The 18,161-nt window shown below is 38.3% G+C and overlaps 1 protein-coding gene across 3 annotated transcripts in view; it reads left to right on the top strand.

The window, feature by feature from the left end:
- Positions 1 to 225: 225 nt before the first annotated feature.
- zcchc7 (zinc finger, CCHC domain containing 7) overlaps positions 226 to 18,161 on the top strand; it is a 50,536-nt gene continuing 32,600 nt past the window's right edge. For all 3 annotated transcript variants that reach the window (XM_028461348.1, XM_028461364.1, XM_028461357.1), the window contains exons 1-3: positions 226 to 312; positions 3,700 to 4,225; positions 5,942 to 6,131. In XM_028461348.1, coding sequence (XP_028317149.1) covers positions 3,749 to 4,225; positions 5,942 to 6,131 — 667 coding nt within the window. In that variant the 5' untranslated portion in view covers positions 226 to 312; positions 3,700 to 3,748. The remainder of the gene's footprint in view (positions 313 to 3,699; positions 4,226 to 5,941; positions 6,132 to 18,161) is intronic.

Genomic DNA, 18,161 nt, shown 5'->3' on the forward strand with positions numbered 1-18,161 from the left:
TTTAATTGCCATATTTCCCTATTCACTGAATGGGCCACGGCTTTGAATGGTGTTAACGATCATTATAATGTCAAAATAAATGAGAGCTTTAAAAGGCTTTAAACGCTGAAGAGATGTGCCTTCTTGTGCCAAATATGAATACTTTGAATCTATTAAATCATATTGTAACACGTTTCTCCGTCAAACGAAGGGGAACGTTTCCATTGGTCAACGTAGTTTGTAACACGTGACAGACCCGGAAACGGTTTCCTTCTCTCTGGAGCTAGCGGGGAGACGTGTTCACTTCTGTACTCTTCCAGTTTGTCTGTGAAGGTAAGTTCATCTGACTGACATCCGGCACTACACACGGACAGTAGTGACTTTAACTGTGAATACCAGGGTGCTGTTTGTGAGCTGTGTTAGCGGTGTTATGAGCAGTTTAGCTCCTTTGTTTACATCTAACTGTCTGCTGAGAAGCACGTGGGCACACAGGAGGGACTCATGATGTCGATTAGCTACTCTCATGAGAGTTACTTTGTAATATCCACATTTATACAGAAGTTATATGATATTTACTGCTTTGAGACTAGCTGAATGAGATAAATTGAGTGGTAGTTTGTCAGTGAGCAAATGTTTGCCTGAATGAGCTAACTAGCTAGCATGTCGGTATCATTTCTTGGCCCAGGCTGTTCACAGAGAGAATGAAGAGGGTAGATGTTAAAAGGCTGTGGCTGTGAGTCTGTGTGTGTTGTCAATAGTGAAGCCACCCGTGCTAAAGTGCTCAGTGTGCCCAATAATGCAGTTATTGACAAAACAATGCACTTTTCACATGTAAACTTAAATGAACCTTCCCCTGTCAACAACACTGTCAACACAAGATACCTTATAAAAGGCATCAGATGTTTGATATCAAACTACACAAAAGCAAAACAGTAGTTTCTGTGACTCCCTATTATGCTGCTCATCATTTAACAGATAGCTGTCACCAGGCTGTGTACCTTTAATACCTGGTGGCCAGCTTGTGACTGTGTAGTGAAGTTAATGCTGTGTGTGGCTTGGGAGCCAATCATCTCCAGCCATCATGGCACAGACACGCAGGACTGGACAGAGCAATGGCCCAGCGCCCCTTTCTTCATCCATTGTGTGAGTCTGTCAGAGAAAGAGACGAGGCTCATAAGAATTAACTGTTTCTTTTTCCCCACACAACACAGTTAAGTAAGCACACAGTTCAACATCTGTTCACATAATCTCTCACAATAGGGTCCTGAACACATTGCGTGGAGTGCAGGTTGAAATCTTTACTTGATCAAAAAAGAAGTTTAAATTAAAATTGTTTCATATCTCCAATTTTCCATTGAGGAATAAAGGTTTTCGAGTTGGAACAGTGTCATTGAACCGTGGTTTTTCCAGCTTCAACCTTAACAAGGTCTTAGAGCTTATATATGTAACCATTTTCCAGCAGTAGATTAGAGGATGCAACAAAAGAGAGAGCCAAAGGATAAAGCATTATACTACTAGCACATACGACAACATTAGTATTAATAGTGACACTGATGTAAGGGTGCAACGATTAGTAGACGTCAACAAAAATCGACAACGGAAATAATTAGGGGTGTTGAAAAAAATCGATTTGGTGATATTACGTCGCGCGATTCTCGGATCAATTCTCAATGCATCCATATCGATTTAAAAAAAAAAAAAAAAAATTTTAAATCCCTTTATTTAACCAGGAAAGTCTTTTCCACATTGACATTGTAACTGCACAAAGAAGTGCACTGAAACCTGGGCATGTTGACCAGCTTGAGTTTTTTCAATAACATCCAAAAAGAAAGTACTAACTTTCTGAATTTATTTGTTGTTCTAGGCATATACCTCAGTTAGGTTGCAGTAAAGTCAAAGTTAGTTTAAAGGTCCCATATCATGTTATTTTTCACCCACCTCCATTTGTTCTAAGAACCCCAAAAACATAGTATTTGAGGTTTATTTTCCCAAACCTGCCTGTTTTCCAGAGTTTTAGCCTCTGAAAAGGCCCTTCCTGAGCAACTATACACAAACAGGCTCATATGCGGAGTGGGTGTATTTATAGATGGGACACTGACTTCCTCGGTCATACTTAATGTTCTCATGAAGTTGTACACATTTACAGATTAGTTGTTTTTTGAGTCATATAAAGTATATATAAAACAATTCGCAATAATCACCTTATACTTTAATATCGGTATATATTGTATCGTATTGTGACCTATGTATTGGGATGCAAATCGTATCGCCAGATGCCAGGCAATACATACCCCTATCGATAATTGCAAGTTACATCATCACACGTCTTTTTCATGCTGTGGAGCTGAACATCATTTTCGCAGAGTGAGTCTTCATGTTACAGTGAATAGTGAGAGACGACAGGTATAGACGACATAGTGAAATTACTGCAGAGTCCGAGTGGCAAAGTGCTACAACACAATCCCACTGAACCGTGGCTGAGCTGTAGGTTAACAAACATCAGCTGGTTCCATTTTCTGTTGTGCATTGTTGTCGCATGTTTAGGGCGAACATAAACGCACGTTGCTCCAGCAGAACAGCCCATCCTGACTAAGAAGCTCTGCTGCACAGCTCTGTAGCTTCCTCTACCAGACAGGTAAAGCGCCCCCATCCGCACCTAACCTGGCAACAGCGGCAGGAGGTCCATTATTAGATTAATCAGTAGAAATGTCACACGTCATATCTGTGGGATTTATCTACAGATTGATTAAGAGTGACTGATTTGTTTTGTTGTGCTTGGTTTACAGTAAAAAAAGGATACTTGATTTTATATATATATATATATATATATATATATATATATATATATATAAGCACTTTGCCAGTGATTTGGTTTAAAATAAATTTGAAAAACTGTATATAAGCATTTTCATAATTTTTTTTAATCAGGAGTAACCTAACGTTTGACATTTCTCTTTATTGGTAACGTACTCTGAACAACCTCAATGAATGAAATGAATCAATCCTTTCAATTGTTAGCAAATCACCAAGTATCAAGAATTTCTAATTATACAATCTCGTTTAGCAGACTCCTTTATACAAGGGGGGTACCTACAAAAAAATAAATAATTTAGACTGGAGGAAAAACCCTCAATAAGTGCAACATGTGCTTCAACTTCGTTTAGTTGCAGGTGCTGCCATCTAGTACTAGAATATATATACATTTTAAATTGATTATTACAAAGCAATAATACATTAGTAAAAATTATTTACTTTTGCTTTGTAATAATCAACTAGTTTTAATCTTTATAGACATCTTTATGGTAGATATTTTTTATACAATTTTATATCATCAGACGTGTCATAACATATACCTTTGTACGAGTTCTGTTATTTTCATCTGATATTATGATGACCACAAATAGTTATACAATTCTTTATTTCACAATTAGCAGGACTACCTCAGTCAAACTGTGCAAGTGCGTTGGAATAATTCTCGCTACGTAATGCACACGGGAGGCAGTAGCTCTAAAACTACACGGAAATAAAGTGATTTTCTTTTTAATATGTATTCTTTTGTTTTCCACAATCATAAAACTGACTTCTGTGTGCATTGATTCTTTATGTATTTTTAATTGCCTAATGTATTTTTTGCTTATAGTTTATTTTTAATTGGTTTAATGAAGTTGTTTATACCATTTCATACACCGCAGTGTTTACTTTGGGTTCTGTGTGTTTTAGTCTCTACCATTGGGTGTGTGCATGTGCACACTGAGTGTTTGCGGGCGTAATGGACTGCGCCTACCAGGACTGGCAGGATTTGGAAGATGACCTCTATCGGGATGATGATGGGGACTCTGAAGGGTCAGAGGCCAACAGCGAGCTTGAATTCTACCTGTACAGCCAGCTGCACTACGCCTCCAACACAAGAGAGTTGGAGGAGCAGGAAGATGGAGATCCGGAGCATGAGGAGGTACCCAAAACGATGGCAGATACAGAGAGCAACAACAATTTGCCTTTGTCACCAATTGGCGACAAGCTCCAGCAGTACCTGGAGAGGGCGAGGAAAGAAAAAACCTCAAAAAAGAAGAAGATGAGGATAAGTAAACCCAAAGATCCAAAACCATCATTTTTTGAAGAAGTTATCGTGATTGACTCCGGTCCTGATGTCATTTCCATCTCTGAGGGATCTGAAAATGAAGAAGGCATTTGTTCTCTGAAGGGTCAATGCTCATACAGTCGGCCCACTTCAACTCCAGCACCAAAGGTAAAGAACAGACACAAACACTGGTAGTTATACATAAAAGTTAAATGGAAATAATTGCCAGAGAATCAGTTTTGTTAGAAATGGGACATTTTTGCCAACCATAACATGACATACAGAACATTGTTAATAAATGAGAAGCAAATTAGCTATTACAGCAGGGCTCTACAGTGCTCGCGTTTGATTTACATTTGCCCCTAAAAGAACATATGTGCAAACTGAAAAACCGATTTCGTCGCATATTGTGCGAGTAAAGACAAATACCAACCATGGTCTATGCAATCAAGCTGTTTCAACTAATATGGGGGTGTCCAGTACATCGACCATGATCGAGGTACTGGATGTTGATTACCCGTGTATTTAGACCCCGCTCTGCTTTTAACCCATCCTTGAGGAAAAGTGGGCAGCCACAGTGTAGCAACCGGGGAGCAGTTAGGGTTAAAGACCTTGCTCATGTTGCTAGGTACAATACATTGTGATCAACAACTTATGTTTAAAATCACAGTAACTAGCAAAAGAAACCTAGCCGTCAGCGGACCCCTTTACACATTAACTCAGCGAAGACATGATCCCCTTGAGTACATGCTATTTCAACTGCTACAACAACAACTAGCTGCTTACAATTCACCACAAACATATCTACATCATTTTATTTTTCTCAACAAACTTTGCACTGCGTTAGTTAAGTAAAATTTTTGTGCTTTAAGTTTCATAGTGATTGACTCAGTTCATTTGATTTAGTTGATCTTCTGACAAGAAGATTCTGGTCTTATTTTGGTGACAATTTATTTTTTTGACTCTGTCATAGTGATGAAATTTGTGTTAAAATCAGCACTTTTATTGATAATTTATTTTTGTACAACAGACACCATTTTGTTTTCATTTGAATTTTAGTTATTTATTTTGGTGCTCTTTTATGTTGCTACAAAAGTGCAATATAACCTGCCACTGTGACAGTTGTGCAATAAACTGTTCAGATTCCGAATTCTATTTGTTTAATTTCAGATACATTTTGAACATACATGAATATATCTGCTAATTATAGCCATATCATACCACTATTAAGAGAGTTTAACACTACAATTTAAGAATTATAAGAATATAAGAAATAGAAAGAAATATTTTTTTTTATATTGGGGACCCATTGAATTTCCCATGGACCCCCTCAAATCACCACCTGTGGGTCCCGGGGACTCACTACATTGAAAACCTATCAACATCACTGTTTATATGATGTGTTGCATATTGAACTGTTTATTTTTTTTTAATTGAGGTTTTTTTGGTTTATTTCCATAGTTAGGCCTCTTTTTAAATGTTATATTACCTTTAAAATCAAAATATTTAAATTTGGCCTTTTTTCTTTGAAATTGACTGATATGAAACACATCGTGATGCATATTTCAGGCATATCCCCCAGCCCTAGTATTAATAGTGTAATACTAAAGGTGCTAGATCTCTGCAGATAGAAATAAAACACAATTCTGTGGTTGTAAAGGGTCACAGTATCAGACGACATACATTATATCGGACTTAATTGGTCCAAAGCATTAATTTCAGCTGTTCTTCAAGTGTTAAGGGTCTGCTTTCTGTATGGTGAAGAATCTTATTCATGGCTCAACCAAAGAGCTGCCTTAAAGCCAAATACAAACATTTCTTTCTAACAATGGTCTGTTTCAAATTGATGAGTTTGACTCTGTTTTTAATGTCCTGTGACCACAGCGAACCAAAGCACAACTTGCTTACGAAGTGAATTTGAGCTCCAGCACTTCAGAAGATTCCAAATCTGAATCAGACTCTGATTCTGCTGACTCTGATGTTTTGGAGAACTGGATGATCCTGGGACGAGAGAATCAGGATGGAGACAAATCTATCTCACTCAATGTGGAAGGAGGCTCCAACTGTAGCACAGGTGTGTAATTGTTTTTGTTTATGTCTGTCTATTTGTTTGTGTAGCCCTTCAGATTTGTTTATTTTTCTCTGACCAAGACAATAAAAGGTTTATGTTACTTATCCCTCTTACACTTATTCTACCTAGAGCACTTTAAAGGTCCCATATTACGAAAAACACGTTTTTTCTGGTCTCTACATCTATAAACTAGCGATTCATGGATGGTCTCTGCAGCCCACTTACTGGTAAAACGGTGTTTCTACAGCCTGTTCAGATTCAGCTCTTGCCGTGACGTCAAAGCAGGAGTTATTTACATAGGCCGACCTCCTTTGAGCGCTGATTGGTGATAGACTCCACCCCCTACCTGATGAAAACTTTTGCGAAAGTCCGCCATTGTTTTTCTCGCTAGCGAAGGAGTAATGGCTACTGGTAAAACTAAATACAGAACTTGCCTGCTGTCGCGTCTCCACAGTGAACATACACTGTAGTGTAAGCACTATTTGTTCATGTGGAGGTGTGCTCCGCTCTTGTGGTTTCCAGTGCGTCTTGTGATATGTGTCCAGGCACTTCTGTGTAACCAGCCGTTCTAGTAGAAAGGAATATATATTATACTTTATTGTCATATATGTAAAGCTGCATACACGAAATGTGTTCTCTGCATTTAACCCCTCTCTGAGGAGCAGTGGGCAGCACGCTGTAGCTGGAGCAGACACATTTTTGGTACCCGTTATATCGCCTCGTATCGCTGATTTGACGTGTTTGACACAATGCGATGCAGCGGTTGGACAAACAAATGATTATCACCTTAAATGCACTATTCCTGTTTTTAGAAGAGCAGAGGAGGAGAAGAAAGTGACATAGCAGCTTAACACTCTGGTTAGAGTTTGACTGCTGCTGAGATAAAAACGGACCCTGAAGTGCTGAGACAGACTCACAAGAACAATAGCCTCCTAAATAGCCATGTTTTACTGTAATGTGCAGTTTTTTGGCTGAAAACAATAACAGTGTGTGGATAGTAAAATAAATTTGCTTTGGTGATCACTGATCAACCCTCGTAAAAGAGCGAGACATGAAGTCAGCATCTAGAGACACGCCCACTCATGAATATGCATAAGTAGGCCCCAAAACGGCCCGTTATGAGACCTGCTCAGAAAGTGACGTTTCAGAGGGCTACAACTCTGGAAAACAGGCGAGTTTGGGACAGATACTATGCTTTTGGGGTTCTTGGAACAAATGGAGATCGGTGAAAAATAGCATAATACTGGACCTTGAAAAAGCAGCAGTTGTAGTTAAATAATGTGTCCTCATCTGTGGCATTTGCAACCTTCTATGGGGCCTCCTGCCCGGTCACTGACTTCTCTAATGCATCTCTCTGTGTGTGTAGTATCTATGCATCTTTGTCCAAGTTTGAATATTTTTTGTATATACAAAATATTTAACTGCTCATCAACATGCATGTGCACTAACTTGGCTACCAGCAGTCATAACACTAATGCAAAAAACAAATGGAGAAAAAACAAGGCACGTATAAAGCAAATGGAAGTTGGCAGAGGTGGGAGTAATGGAAAAAGAAATGGATAAATAAGTCTTGTGCAAATCTCCTTAGATCTACACATTATTTTAACCTGCAGCTTCAGCAACCTCTGCACAGCCCAACGTAATGCTCACCCTTCTCATTCTTTTATTCTTTACTCTCACTATTGTGCTTTTTCTCTCCCCAGTTTTCCCTCTCCTTGTGTATCTCTCACCATTATTTCCTCATTTGAATTTCCCTGAGCTGATGTTTCTGCAAGAGTGCTCACTGGCTCCTCGACACACAACTGTGCTGAAGGAGGGGGTCTGGAGCTGCTGGAAAGCCTTGTGGTTTTGGCCTTCTTTTAGGAGGAATAGGGAATTTTAGGTCCCTTTCTCTCGTCTAGTGTCTCTCTGTGATCTTTGGAGCTTGACCCCATGTCTGCACATGGGGGGTCATGGGTGTGGACGGGGTCTTAGACTGTGTGGAATGGGGGAGGGCTTTGTTAGAAAAAAAAAAAAACCGAGAAGGAAATAAAAGGCGAGGAAATTAAGGGACGAGCCTCAGTAGTCTTGAACTGTGCCCTAGTTCTGCTCTACTTCCTAATCCGACCATTTCTTGGTTGTGTTTCCTTCCAAAAAAGTATTTCTAAAAAACAATCTGAGAAGAACACAGTTAAAGAAAGGTTTGATATCTATCATGTGCATTTGTATAGAAGACATAGCCCAGCTAATATCTGAGTGCTATGGAGCTTTTTCATCTTTAAATAACACAGACACACTGTTGTAGTGGATGATCTGTTTGTGACTGTGAGCACAAGAGATGAAGCTTCATTCACTACTGTGAGTGTGAGAATTGTTCAACAGATATGTTGCAGTGTTTGAATAATGTTTTGCAAAAGCCGCCAGAATGTGTTGATTATTTGCAGGATGAACCTTTCTCTGCGATTATGAAGTCACTATTTTTTAAATAGTTTAGAAATTCATGACACAAAGGTGGCTTTTGAAAGATTCGTTCGACTAAAAAATATATTTATATTTTTAAATGAACTACTAGTATCCAATGTGTATCTATTAATCCGGTACGCTGTTTTGTCTTTACCTGTTTAGGAATATTTAGAAATAAGGTTAAATCTAGAAGTTTGCTGTCTTCTTATCTTTTTTAATTTTAATTCAATAATATGCCTTATAGGGGTGTGTATTGCCTGGCATCTGGCGATACGATTCACATCCCGATACATAAGTCACGATACGATATATCCCTATATTAAAGTATAAGGCGATTATTGCGATTTTTTTAACACATGACTTAATCAACAACTAATCTGTAAATGTGTACACTAATCGAGAACATTATGTATGAAATATATTTTATTGGCATATTTTACACTCAAAACATTGGCTTTAACATGTTCCAACTTTGACTGTAGTGAACTTAACTGAGGTATATGCCTAGAACAACAAATAAATGCAGAAAATTAGTACTTGGGCGACCATGGCTCAGGTGGTCTTCTGATCGAGAGGTTGGGGGTTCGATCCCAGTACCTGACTATGTGTCGAAGTGTCCTTGGGCAAGACACTTTGTCACACCTCTTGACATGACATTGGCAAAAGCAGTGTTGAAATTCTTACTCTCATTGTTTTCCAATGGCAATGGCTAGTCCCATCAACATTACCACACTGTGCATTGGCTTTCTTATGATGATGCGCTCCTACTGTTCCCGAGGATGCAACAACTTTCTGTAGATAATACGTCAGTATTTTGGCTTTTAACTGTCTTGATCATGGAAATTTTTTTTTAAACATGTAAAATTACCTCTTGAAATGGATCTACAGTCTTTAATCTCTTTTTTTGTGTTAAGTTTTTGCTCTGGCAGAAAGGAAATTACCATAAACACTAGATATCACCAAGATCACTCATGTAATGCTGACAAAGTGACATCATTTAGAAACTGTGCAGGATGAGGTTGAAAAGTTATTCTGATATTTTTTTGATAATTATAGAATGCTGTAATTGATTATACGCTGCCACGCCACTATTACAGAAATTATCCACAGCTGCATTTAGATGAATTTTTGTAATGAATGATTTCCACACTTACTGCTCAGTGCGCAGCCTTTTGATGCAATGAAAGGTCACAGAACAGCTTGCAAAATGAGCAGTTTCTCAGTGAAATATTGAATTGCCATCCATTTAAGCTTCTTAAACAAAAGCTGCAGAACAAATGTGCTGTACTGTGACATTAATGTAGTTCACAGTGGATACGAATTTTGGGAAGCAATTTTGATAATCACCTTTCCTTTTCTTTCTCCCATTAGGTTAAATCATGTTTGAAAATTAGATTATGAAAATATGTATTTTTGTATTAAAATTTGTTTGTAGCAGTTTTGCAATTTGGCATTAATTTTAATCCTAAATGAGAAAAATACATTGTTCACAAGAACAAAAGTGAAATTATGGATTAATAGTTCCCCGTTGTTGTTGTTTTTTTTTTTTTAATAAATCCAGTCTAAATTGAAGTTGCTTTTTCTTCCTAAAGATATGTTCATGTTGGCTATGATAGCACTAACTGAAATCAAACCTTTGCATTTGTGTCAACACAACAGAACTGCATTGGTTTTCATTAAATTATAACAGAATAAAGGATACGACTACACTGCAGTATCACTAATAAAATTACTGTAATGACTCTGCCAGTGCGTCTTACAGAATCTGAATTCTTAGTTCCTAGTTTCTCCCTCTTCTACCCAGTGTCATCTGTTCACTCTGTTGACTTGCTTTGACTATCTGATCTCTTCTCGCCCTCTTGAATTATTATTATTTTTTTCATCACTTTTATAGACACACATGCCTACACAGCTCAGGTAGTGACTATCTGTTCACTAGCAGCCAATAGTGGGTGGGATCTGCGAGGATGTCTGATAAGGGAAAGAAAAAAGATGGTATGGAAAAAGGGGCCGAGGGAAGCCGCCCATCCGCCCGCCTGTCTAGCGGCAATAGAGCAGCACTGAGATGGAAGAGAAGGAACACAGGGCTTCCCAAAACCTGCTCAGTGGCGCTCCCACTCATAGATCTGTGTGTGTGTGTGTGTGTGTGCGCGCGCCAGGGGCGTAGACGGGGTGCTGAAGCTGAACTTGGGTGGTTAAACTTCACTCAGTGGTCACACTTTTTCCTCTTCTTTCTGTCCCCCCCCTTTCCCCGTTGTCCTTTTTTTCCCTTTCAGTTGTGGTCAGTGCACACCAAAGTTTGTTTGAGGCTTAGAGAGTCGGCTCAGGCTTTATATCGGGGTGGCTGATCACATCAGTGTCAGAGTGTGTATGTGCTACATGGAAAGTTTTGGTGAAGTACTTTGCAGAGATAAAGTGAGCTAACTAAAGGTTAGCTCACTTTATCACAGAGGGAGAAGGTAAGCTTTGGTCTCTTCTTCATCTCATTTCTTCAGGAGGATTATGATCGCTTTTGACTTTGCTTTTCTTCTGTTTAAATTCCTTTTTAATAAAAGGTTATCCTTTTATTTTAAGGTCTCATTACAAGTGTTTCTAACTCGTATTAAGTGTGCGGATGAGTGCCGAGTTAGGCCTGAAGCTTTTCCTGCAGTTTGAGTCCTCAGCTGGCCTTTGTGTACTCATCATACAGTATGTAATATGTAGATTAACCTAGCTTCTCTGTGTTTATTGCCGATTATAAATTCATGTTTATGTACAGTATATGGGGATTGTGAAACGAGATTATAATGGCTTGGCTTTCCAGCCACTGTTGTGTGTGAGTTTCTGAGTGTGTACGTGTGTGTGTGTGTGTGTTGTGTGTGTGTGGGTGGGCGGGCAGGAGCTGCAGAAGGGAGACACGGATAGGATCAGCTCTTATCTTGGTTGCCCAGTGCCACACGAGGTGTAACGCCACACCCACCCTACCACACAGTGTGTTTGTATAGACACACACACACACACAGTGCCTTAGTTTGGCTTGTATTATCCAGTTTTTGCAGAGGATATGCAAATCAGAAATGACTACTGTGTGGGCTGAATATCAGCATTTGTAGAAAACATGGAAAAGACGTATTGTTTAAATAAACACTCATTAATGGTCGCGTCATCTATAATGTTACGGCAGTTGGAATCTAGATGAAATGGTATTGCATGCTTCCTTTGAAAAATCCCTTTAGTGAGACGCTACATTTAGTGGCTGCTGTTGCTCTTTTGCTGGTGCCGGACATTAAAAAATGACATTTCTATATTTTTTCACTTTTGTGACTCTGAATCTCTTCAGCTCTTATTTTTTTAAATGGCCTATGTTAGGTATTGTTAAATTCAAATAATGTTTGAACTTATATTTACAGCTAAAGCTTTCTGTTTCAGTTGATTTTTTTTTAATCCTGACTGGAATCAGATTCCCTCAGTGTAATGTTCTCTCCTTTACAGATCATTTTTTTGGAAATGTATGCATGAAATGAAATACAGTTGGAATGAGGTTGAGGAAAAAATAGAATAAAATTTGTCGATAAAAGGCTCCACAGTTTGCATCTAGAAAATGTTGATGCACAGACAGCTTGCTTAAGGAGAGAGAGAGAGAGAGAGAGACAGAGAGTCAAAATGGATGAGGAGCCATGACGAGCATCGGCCATGGTGCTTTTTATGAATTGATATTTGGCTTCTCTCTGTCAGTTGAGTTTGCTGGGTTGGCTTTGTGCAAAGCAAAGAATCTGTTCACGTTTAAAGGGAAAGAAACTGAGTTGCGTGCTATTTCAGATCTTATATTACATTTGAATTGCTTTGTTTGATGGTTTGTTAGCCCGATGCAGTTCAGGTTGTCACAGTGTAACCAATTGGTTAAGTCAGAAAGGATTGGGTTCATTTGTCTGATGGCAAAAAAAAGAATTTTGATCAAATAAAAAAAAAATGTTAGAAGCACAGGGTTTTGTTGAAAATGTATTTAAGGATTATTTTAATAATTATTGCTGAATTTTTCAGCGCACCTTTAGTGCTGCAGAATAGACTTTTACTGTGTTTTAATGCATCCAAAAGCCATCCTGTTTCTTGATTCTCCAATTTTTTGTTTCAAAGTTTCTCAATTTTGGTTCGGAGTTTACTAATTTCTGTCATTTCTGCATTAGTTTTCATATTTCTGATTTGTTTCAATTTCATCATCTTTCCCTAATTATATGTCATTACAGGTAAACGTCCTGAAAATGTGCCAAACTTGCTTATACTTGGCTAATTAAGTTAACTATTGTCTTTAATTCCATTTTTACATTAGAAAAACGGGAAAACAAGCACATGTGAAATCACACGAGATTTGACACCCAGTCGTTTGCTACACTTTCTAAAGCTAGACATTAGACCACTTGTTTTACTGTGAAAATATTTATGAAAATGCGTGATGTTGTCTGAAAAACATGTTGCTAATGGTTTACATGCACAAAAGTCAAAGTTTTGTGCAAATTATATTTTGCTCGAGAGTTGATATTTTTTTTGTGGCCACCGTTTACGGAGACAAATTGTGTATAAATGTGGGATAATTTCCCACAACATGCATGTGATGGTATATTCAGTGTCATATTGCAATTTCCACTAGATTTTTGTTTAATAAAAAAATGATAATAGTAATAATAATTAAAAAAAAATCTATTAGCATTTCAGAATGTGAATTCTGTTTTCCATGATAACAGAAAATCGATGGCCTTGTGTTTCTAAAATAACTTTTAATAAATACAGGGAGGAAATAATTTATCCAAAAATAGAAAATGGCAGGTGCTCATTTGTATTACGGATGCAAGAGTCAGACATTTTAGCTTTTTTGGCACACACACAAGAAGAAAATATTAGTAAAATCTTTAAGGTAATATATGTCACAAATTATTTACCAACACAGGTTAGGGGTCAAAATTCTTTGTGATAATTCTTAAGTTTGATTTTTAGTGTTATCAAAAGTCAAAATCCTAGAGAAGGCTATTTGATGAAGTTTGTGATGCCGACTAAGGACTGCAGTAATTTTTGGTTTTCTCAAAATGGTCACAATTACATAAAGAACAAAGTAAGTAAAAACCAAAACAAGATGTGAGGCTTCATTGAAGCGTAAATTAAAATGTAAAAGTAAGTGTGTGCATCTGTAACAGAAGTGTGTGTATATGTGAGAGCCGACCCTGGAGAAGCCTCACTGTGCGTCAGTAGTGTCCGAAGAATAAAGTAAAATATTCAAACATCTCATGGCCCACTCAAAGGAAATTTTACTTTGTTTTGTATTGAACACAAATTAAATGGGCTTTAAAAAATGCTTTTATACACTTGTTTATTTGTTTTAAATGTCAAGAATAAACAGTGTCTAAAACAGTATATTTTTAGCAATAACATATGATTTCATTTTTTTTTTTTTTGTAATCCAAAATCGCAGGCTCTCTGTTGTAGTCTGTGTGTGTAGGAGAACAGGAAATCCCAGTGTTTTGCTTAAACCTTCATTTTTAACCAGTAGAGCCTTTTGAGAACAAGGAATCGTTTTCCTAGAGAGACCTGCAGCAAATGTTGCCCTGAAGCCACAAGAAAAGTAACTGGGACGCATGAAAAACATGCTCATGTATGACTGAACAAGAATTCAACTTCTTAAACGTACATCGTGGTTTCCCTATATTCAGTAAGACGACCACGAGGACGAAAAAAAACATCACTTATAATTAAGAATAATAATCATTATAATTAAGCAATCACTTAATAAGAAATCAAATTATTGCAAGGGGGGTACAGTTGTACAGTGGGGGGTCCCGGGGGACTGTAATCATTTCTGTTCTTTTATTTGCCTGCAGAACTTTCCGTTTATTGTCTTTCTTTGGTTTTGTTGCCTGTAGGGGTTGTGGAGAGGGCTTTATTAACCGGTAGCCCAGGGTGTTTTCCTTTTTTTGGTGGGGAGGGGGATAGAGGAGTGAAGGGGAAAGGGTTGGAGGGATATCTATTAATATTAATACTTTTTAGAATGAGGAACAGGAGGAAAAGGCGATAGGTGGAGGTGGGGTGCAAATGCAGTCATGGATCCACAAAATCACCCCTTCCGTCCCCTGCCTCATTCCTCCCACCCATCGCTACTTTTCAGCTGACTTCTTCCTCCACATCAGCACTGGTAGAGAGCAGATTTGGTCTCACAACTTTAATTTAATATTGAACAGGCTGGGACACATATTATGGGTTCTTGTGGTATAAGAGATATGGCTCCATAGCTGGTGTCAACGTGTGTTTGAGTGTAAGATGATCTTGGTATTGTAGCCCACCAACATACACTTGTGCCCATTTCTCAGCGTCCTCTCCAGAAGCTCTCATTGGTGCTACTGCTGCCTTTCCAACACGTCACCCCGTGTCTCTTAATTAGGGTGCTCGTCAGACGGAGACCAGCTGGTTCTGCTCGGGCCTCGCTGGCACTGACTTTAATTTTAGTCATCCCGCCCATCCCTCCTCCTCCTCCACCTCTCTCGCTGTCTCTTCCACTTACCTTTAACCTTTTCCTTTGTCTTTGCAATTTATGTCACTCGTCGATCAAATTCACATTTCACCCACCATTGTAGGCTGATTGAATCGTTGTATGCTAATGCTGTTCTTTGCATCTTTACACGTGTAAGCCTAACTACCTGACCTTTCCCTCACACCCTCCTTTTCAATGAAGTACTAATTAAGAGTCCCATTAGGATCTGAGAGATTGACAGTTAATAGACCCTTAAATACCAGGGTTTAGGCGTTTTATGGAGTTGAGGTGTGTGTACGCATTTATTACCTATAATGACTGTCTAAGAAGAGATGACATGTGTTCTGTCATTTTATTTTAGAGCTATAATCATAATTTCTCTATATCTCTAAAGAAACGGTTGAAGAATATTGGTTCAACATGCTTGGACTAATCAGGATGCTTATTAATTTTCCTTTCTCCTGCAAAAATGTTGATGAAAAAAATCATGAATGATAAACACTGAAAGAATTTTCATACAGTGTACTTATACATATTTACCAACATAAACTCATATTGTATTGCACATTCTTTCCTGTTCTTCATAAACATCACCCCATCCTCCATCCATCCCATCATTTTAATCCTTCACTTCCATCTCTGGATTCAAGGTCAAGGGTAAAGGCTTTTCTGAGCTACCCCAACTTGGTTTAATTTCAGATGTAAGCACTGTTTTTGTAAGCTTGGCTCTCACAAAGTACGTTCAAACTTATTACATTGGGTGACGTTTCTGCGTGTTGGTATGGCTTTTAGTCATTGCACATTTGTGTGAGTAGTGTACAACAATTTGTCTGTAGGTGAAGTTGAAGTCTTTGCTTGTGCACATGTTCCCAGGTGCACAAACTCCAGTGCATTTGCACACCAAGTTTACCCTTATACTCAGGGGATTAGGGTTAAGTGGAATGCTGAGATAGTGGTGGCAAGTGACTGATAAAGAGCACAAGAAAATTAATTATTGGGGATAAAATCAGAGCAGGGGAAGTAGTTACTGACTCGTTTGGGAGTTAAGTCATTGATATTTCAGCAGGCAACATGCAGAGTTAATCACACCTTTGCTGTGGGCAGAATCGTGTCTGTGTCGGTGAGTTTAGGTATTAAATGCAAATTAATACTTTTTAGGTAGAACCTTTAATTATTTTCATTTAAAAGGCAGTTGATCTAAGAAAATTGTCACCACCAAAAATATGAAGTATTGCCTAATGCTGTGTAAAGAATAGTTTATTAGATGTATAAAAAAAACGCACCGCTTCACTATGATAAAGGTGAAATAACAAACCGTTCCATTTGTAGACCTGCAGTTACCTAAGTTGCAATTGTGACTTGATATCACAGCCTGGGTTTCTCTTTCAGTTGAACTTCCTTAAACTTTAATGCACACATATTTTTAAGGCTTTAATTTTCTGGCTTCATTTTTATTGAAATACTCAAAATACACTTGTGCATTTTGTATTTGCTCTATACAATATTTAGTCACGTAGGCAGCAATTTGAAGTATAGTTGTGGAGTGTGTAGAAGTGTTGCTGCATACATCCAGGAATCTTCACAGGTTTTCAGATTGTAATGTCATATAGGAGGGAGTAAAACTCAGCAGTGAATGAATACCTGTCACTGACTTTGGATGCCTTATTATATCAAGAGGGAATGTTGTGTGTGAGAGTATTTGCTTTTCTGTCTTAAGTGCAGACTGATCAATAGTAATTGGGTTGAGTGTCTCAGGCCTCTTTCCGTCTTTTGTACTGTGGGTCTTTTTGTCAGGTGTCACAGGGCTTGAGCACAAAAGGGGACGAGAGTGAGGAGGAAAGGAGAGAAAAAAAACCCCTGAAAATAATGGAGAATGTGTGCAAGTCGATGGGCATGACTGACTTTCAACCAAATCTTTGGATATTTATTCAGCATTACGGGGTTTAAAAAAAAAAAATCTTCCTTCATTTTCTGTGTCTCATGTTTGTTTTCATCTACTCCAAAGTAATGCTGTGTAGATATGGGGCTGCTTGCTCTCGTCTGTGTGTAGAATGATCTTTTAAGGTGGTGCAATAATTGAACACATTGCTCATTAGAATGAACTAACAGGCTTCTCACTTCTTTCACAGTTTCTTCCCTCTTATTCCTAAATGGACATACTCGTGGAGTATCTCTCCTCATCCCCTCAATGTAGGGTCTTTTACAACTCGCATAAAAGCGCATTGTGTTAAGTGAGAGCTGAAGCTCCAGCGCTATTAGCAAGGAGGCATAAGGCATAAACTCTAAGGTATATTAAAGCAACGGTCCTGTTGTTCATATAAATACGCTAATTCAATTTAGCCTGCCCCACGGGGAATGGGATTTCACCAGCTTCCAAGAACAGACGAAAAGAGAGGGAGGGAGGGAGAGGAATGAGGTAAGACAAGAAGAAGAGGTGGGATGAAGGCACCAAGGAGGAATAATGAAGAAGGGGTGAGGAAAAAAAGAGTAGAGATTAGGCACAGATGTGCAAATTAGCATATTGGAATAGCAAAGTGATTACTTTGAGATTTGAATGTTATTTTGTTGTATGCACCAAGACGTTAGCTCAGGTGTCTTACCGAAGAAGACACACAAAACTGAGACACTGGCCACCCCACTACCTCCTACACTACACGCGTGGACAGAGCGTTATGTGGGAAACTCTACAATTGTATTATTCAATCCAAATTCAAATGGGCTTGTCAGGAAAGCGCCTGCTTTTTATTACCTGTCAGAGTTACCGAAGGATGGATATGAAGCAGAGGAGCAAATTAAACGATAGTAAATAAAAACCCCCTACCTTCCTTTTTATTCTCTCCCCTTGTCATTTTTTCTTGTGCTTCTTTTTAAAGACGCACGCATTTGGATATTTTGACAGCAGGCTGTGGTTTGGCTCTGTCTGCAATATACCTTAGCCTGACTTGAGTTTGTCAGTGAGATGTTGAAGGAAGTAATATTTAGCTCATAACTATATAATCTACAACCAATATTAATGAACAAGCACCAAATTTGATGTCAAAAGAAAAAAATTGTTTAAAAGAATGTAATTTCCATTTGAGATCTGTGAGAAAGGAAAT

Source organism: Gouania willdenowi, chromosome 1 (assembly GCF_900634775.1).
Source record: "Gouania willdenowi chromosome 1, fGouWil2.1, whole genome shotgun sequence".
Taxonomy (NCBI): domain Eukaryota; kingdom Metazoa; phylum Chordata; class Actinopteri; order Blenniiformes; family Gobiesocidae; genus Gouania; species Gouania willdenowi.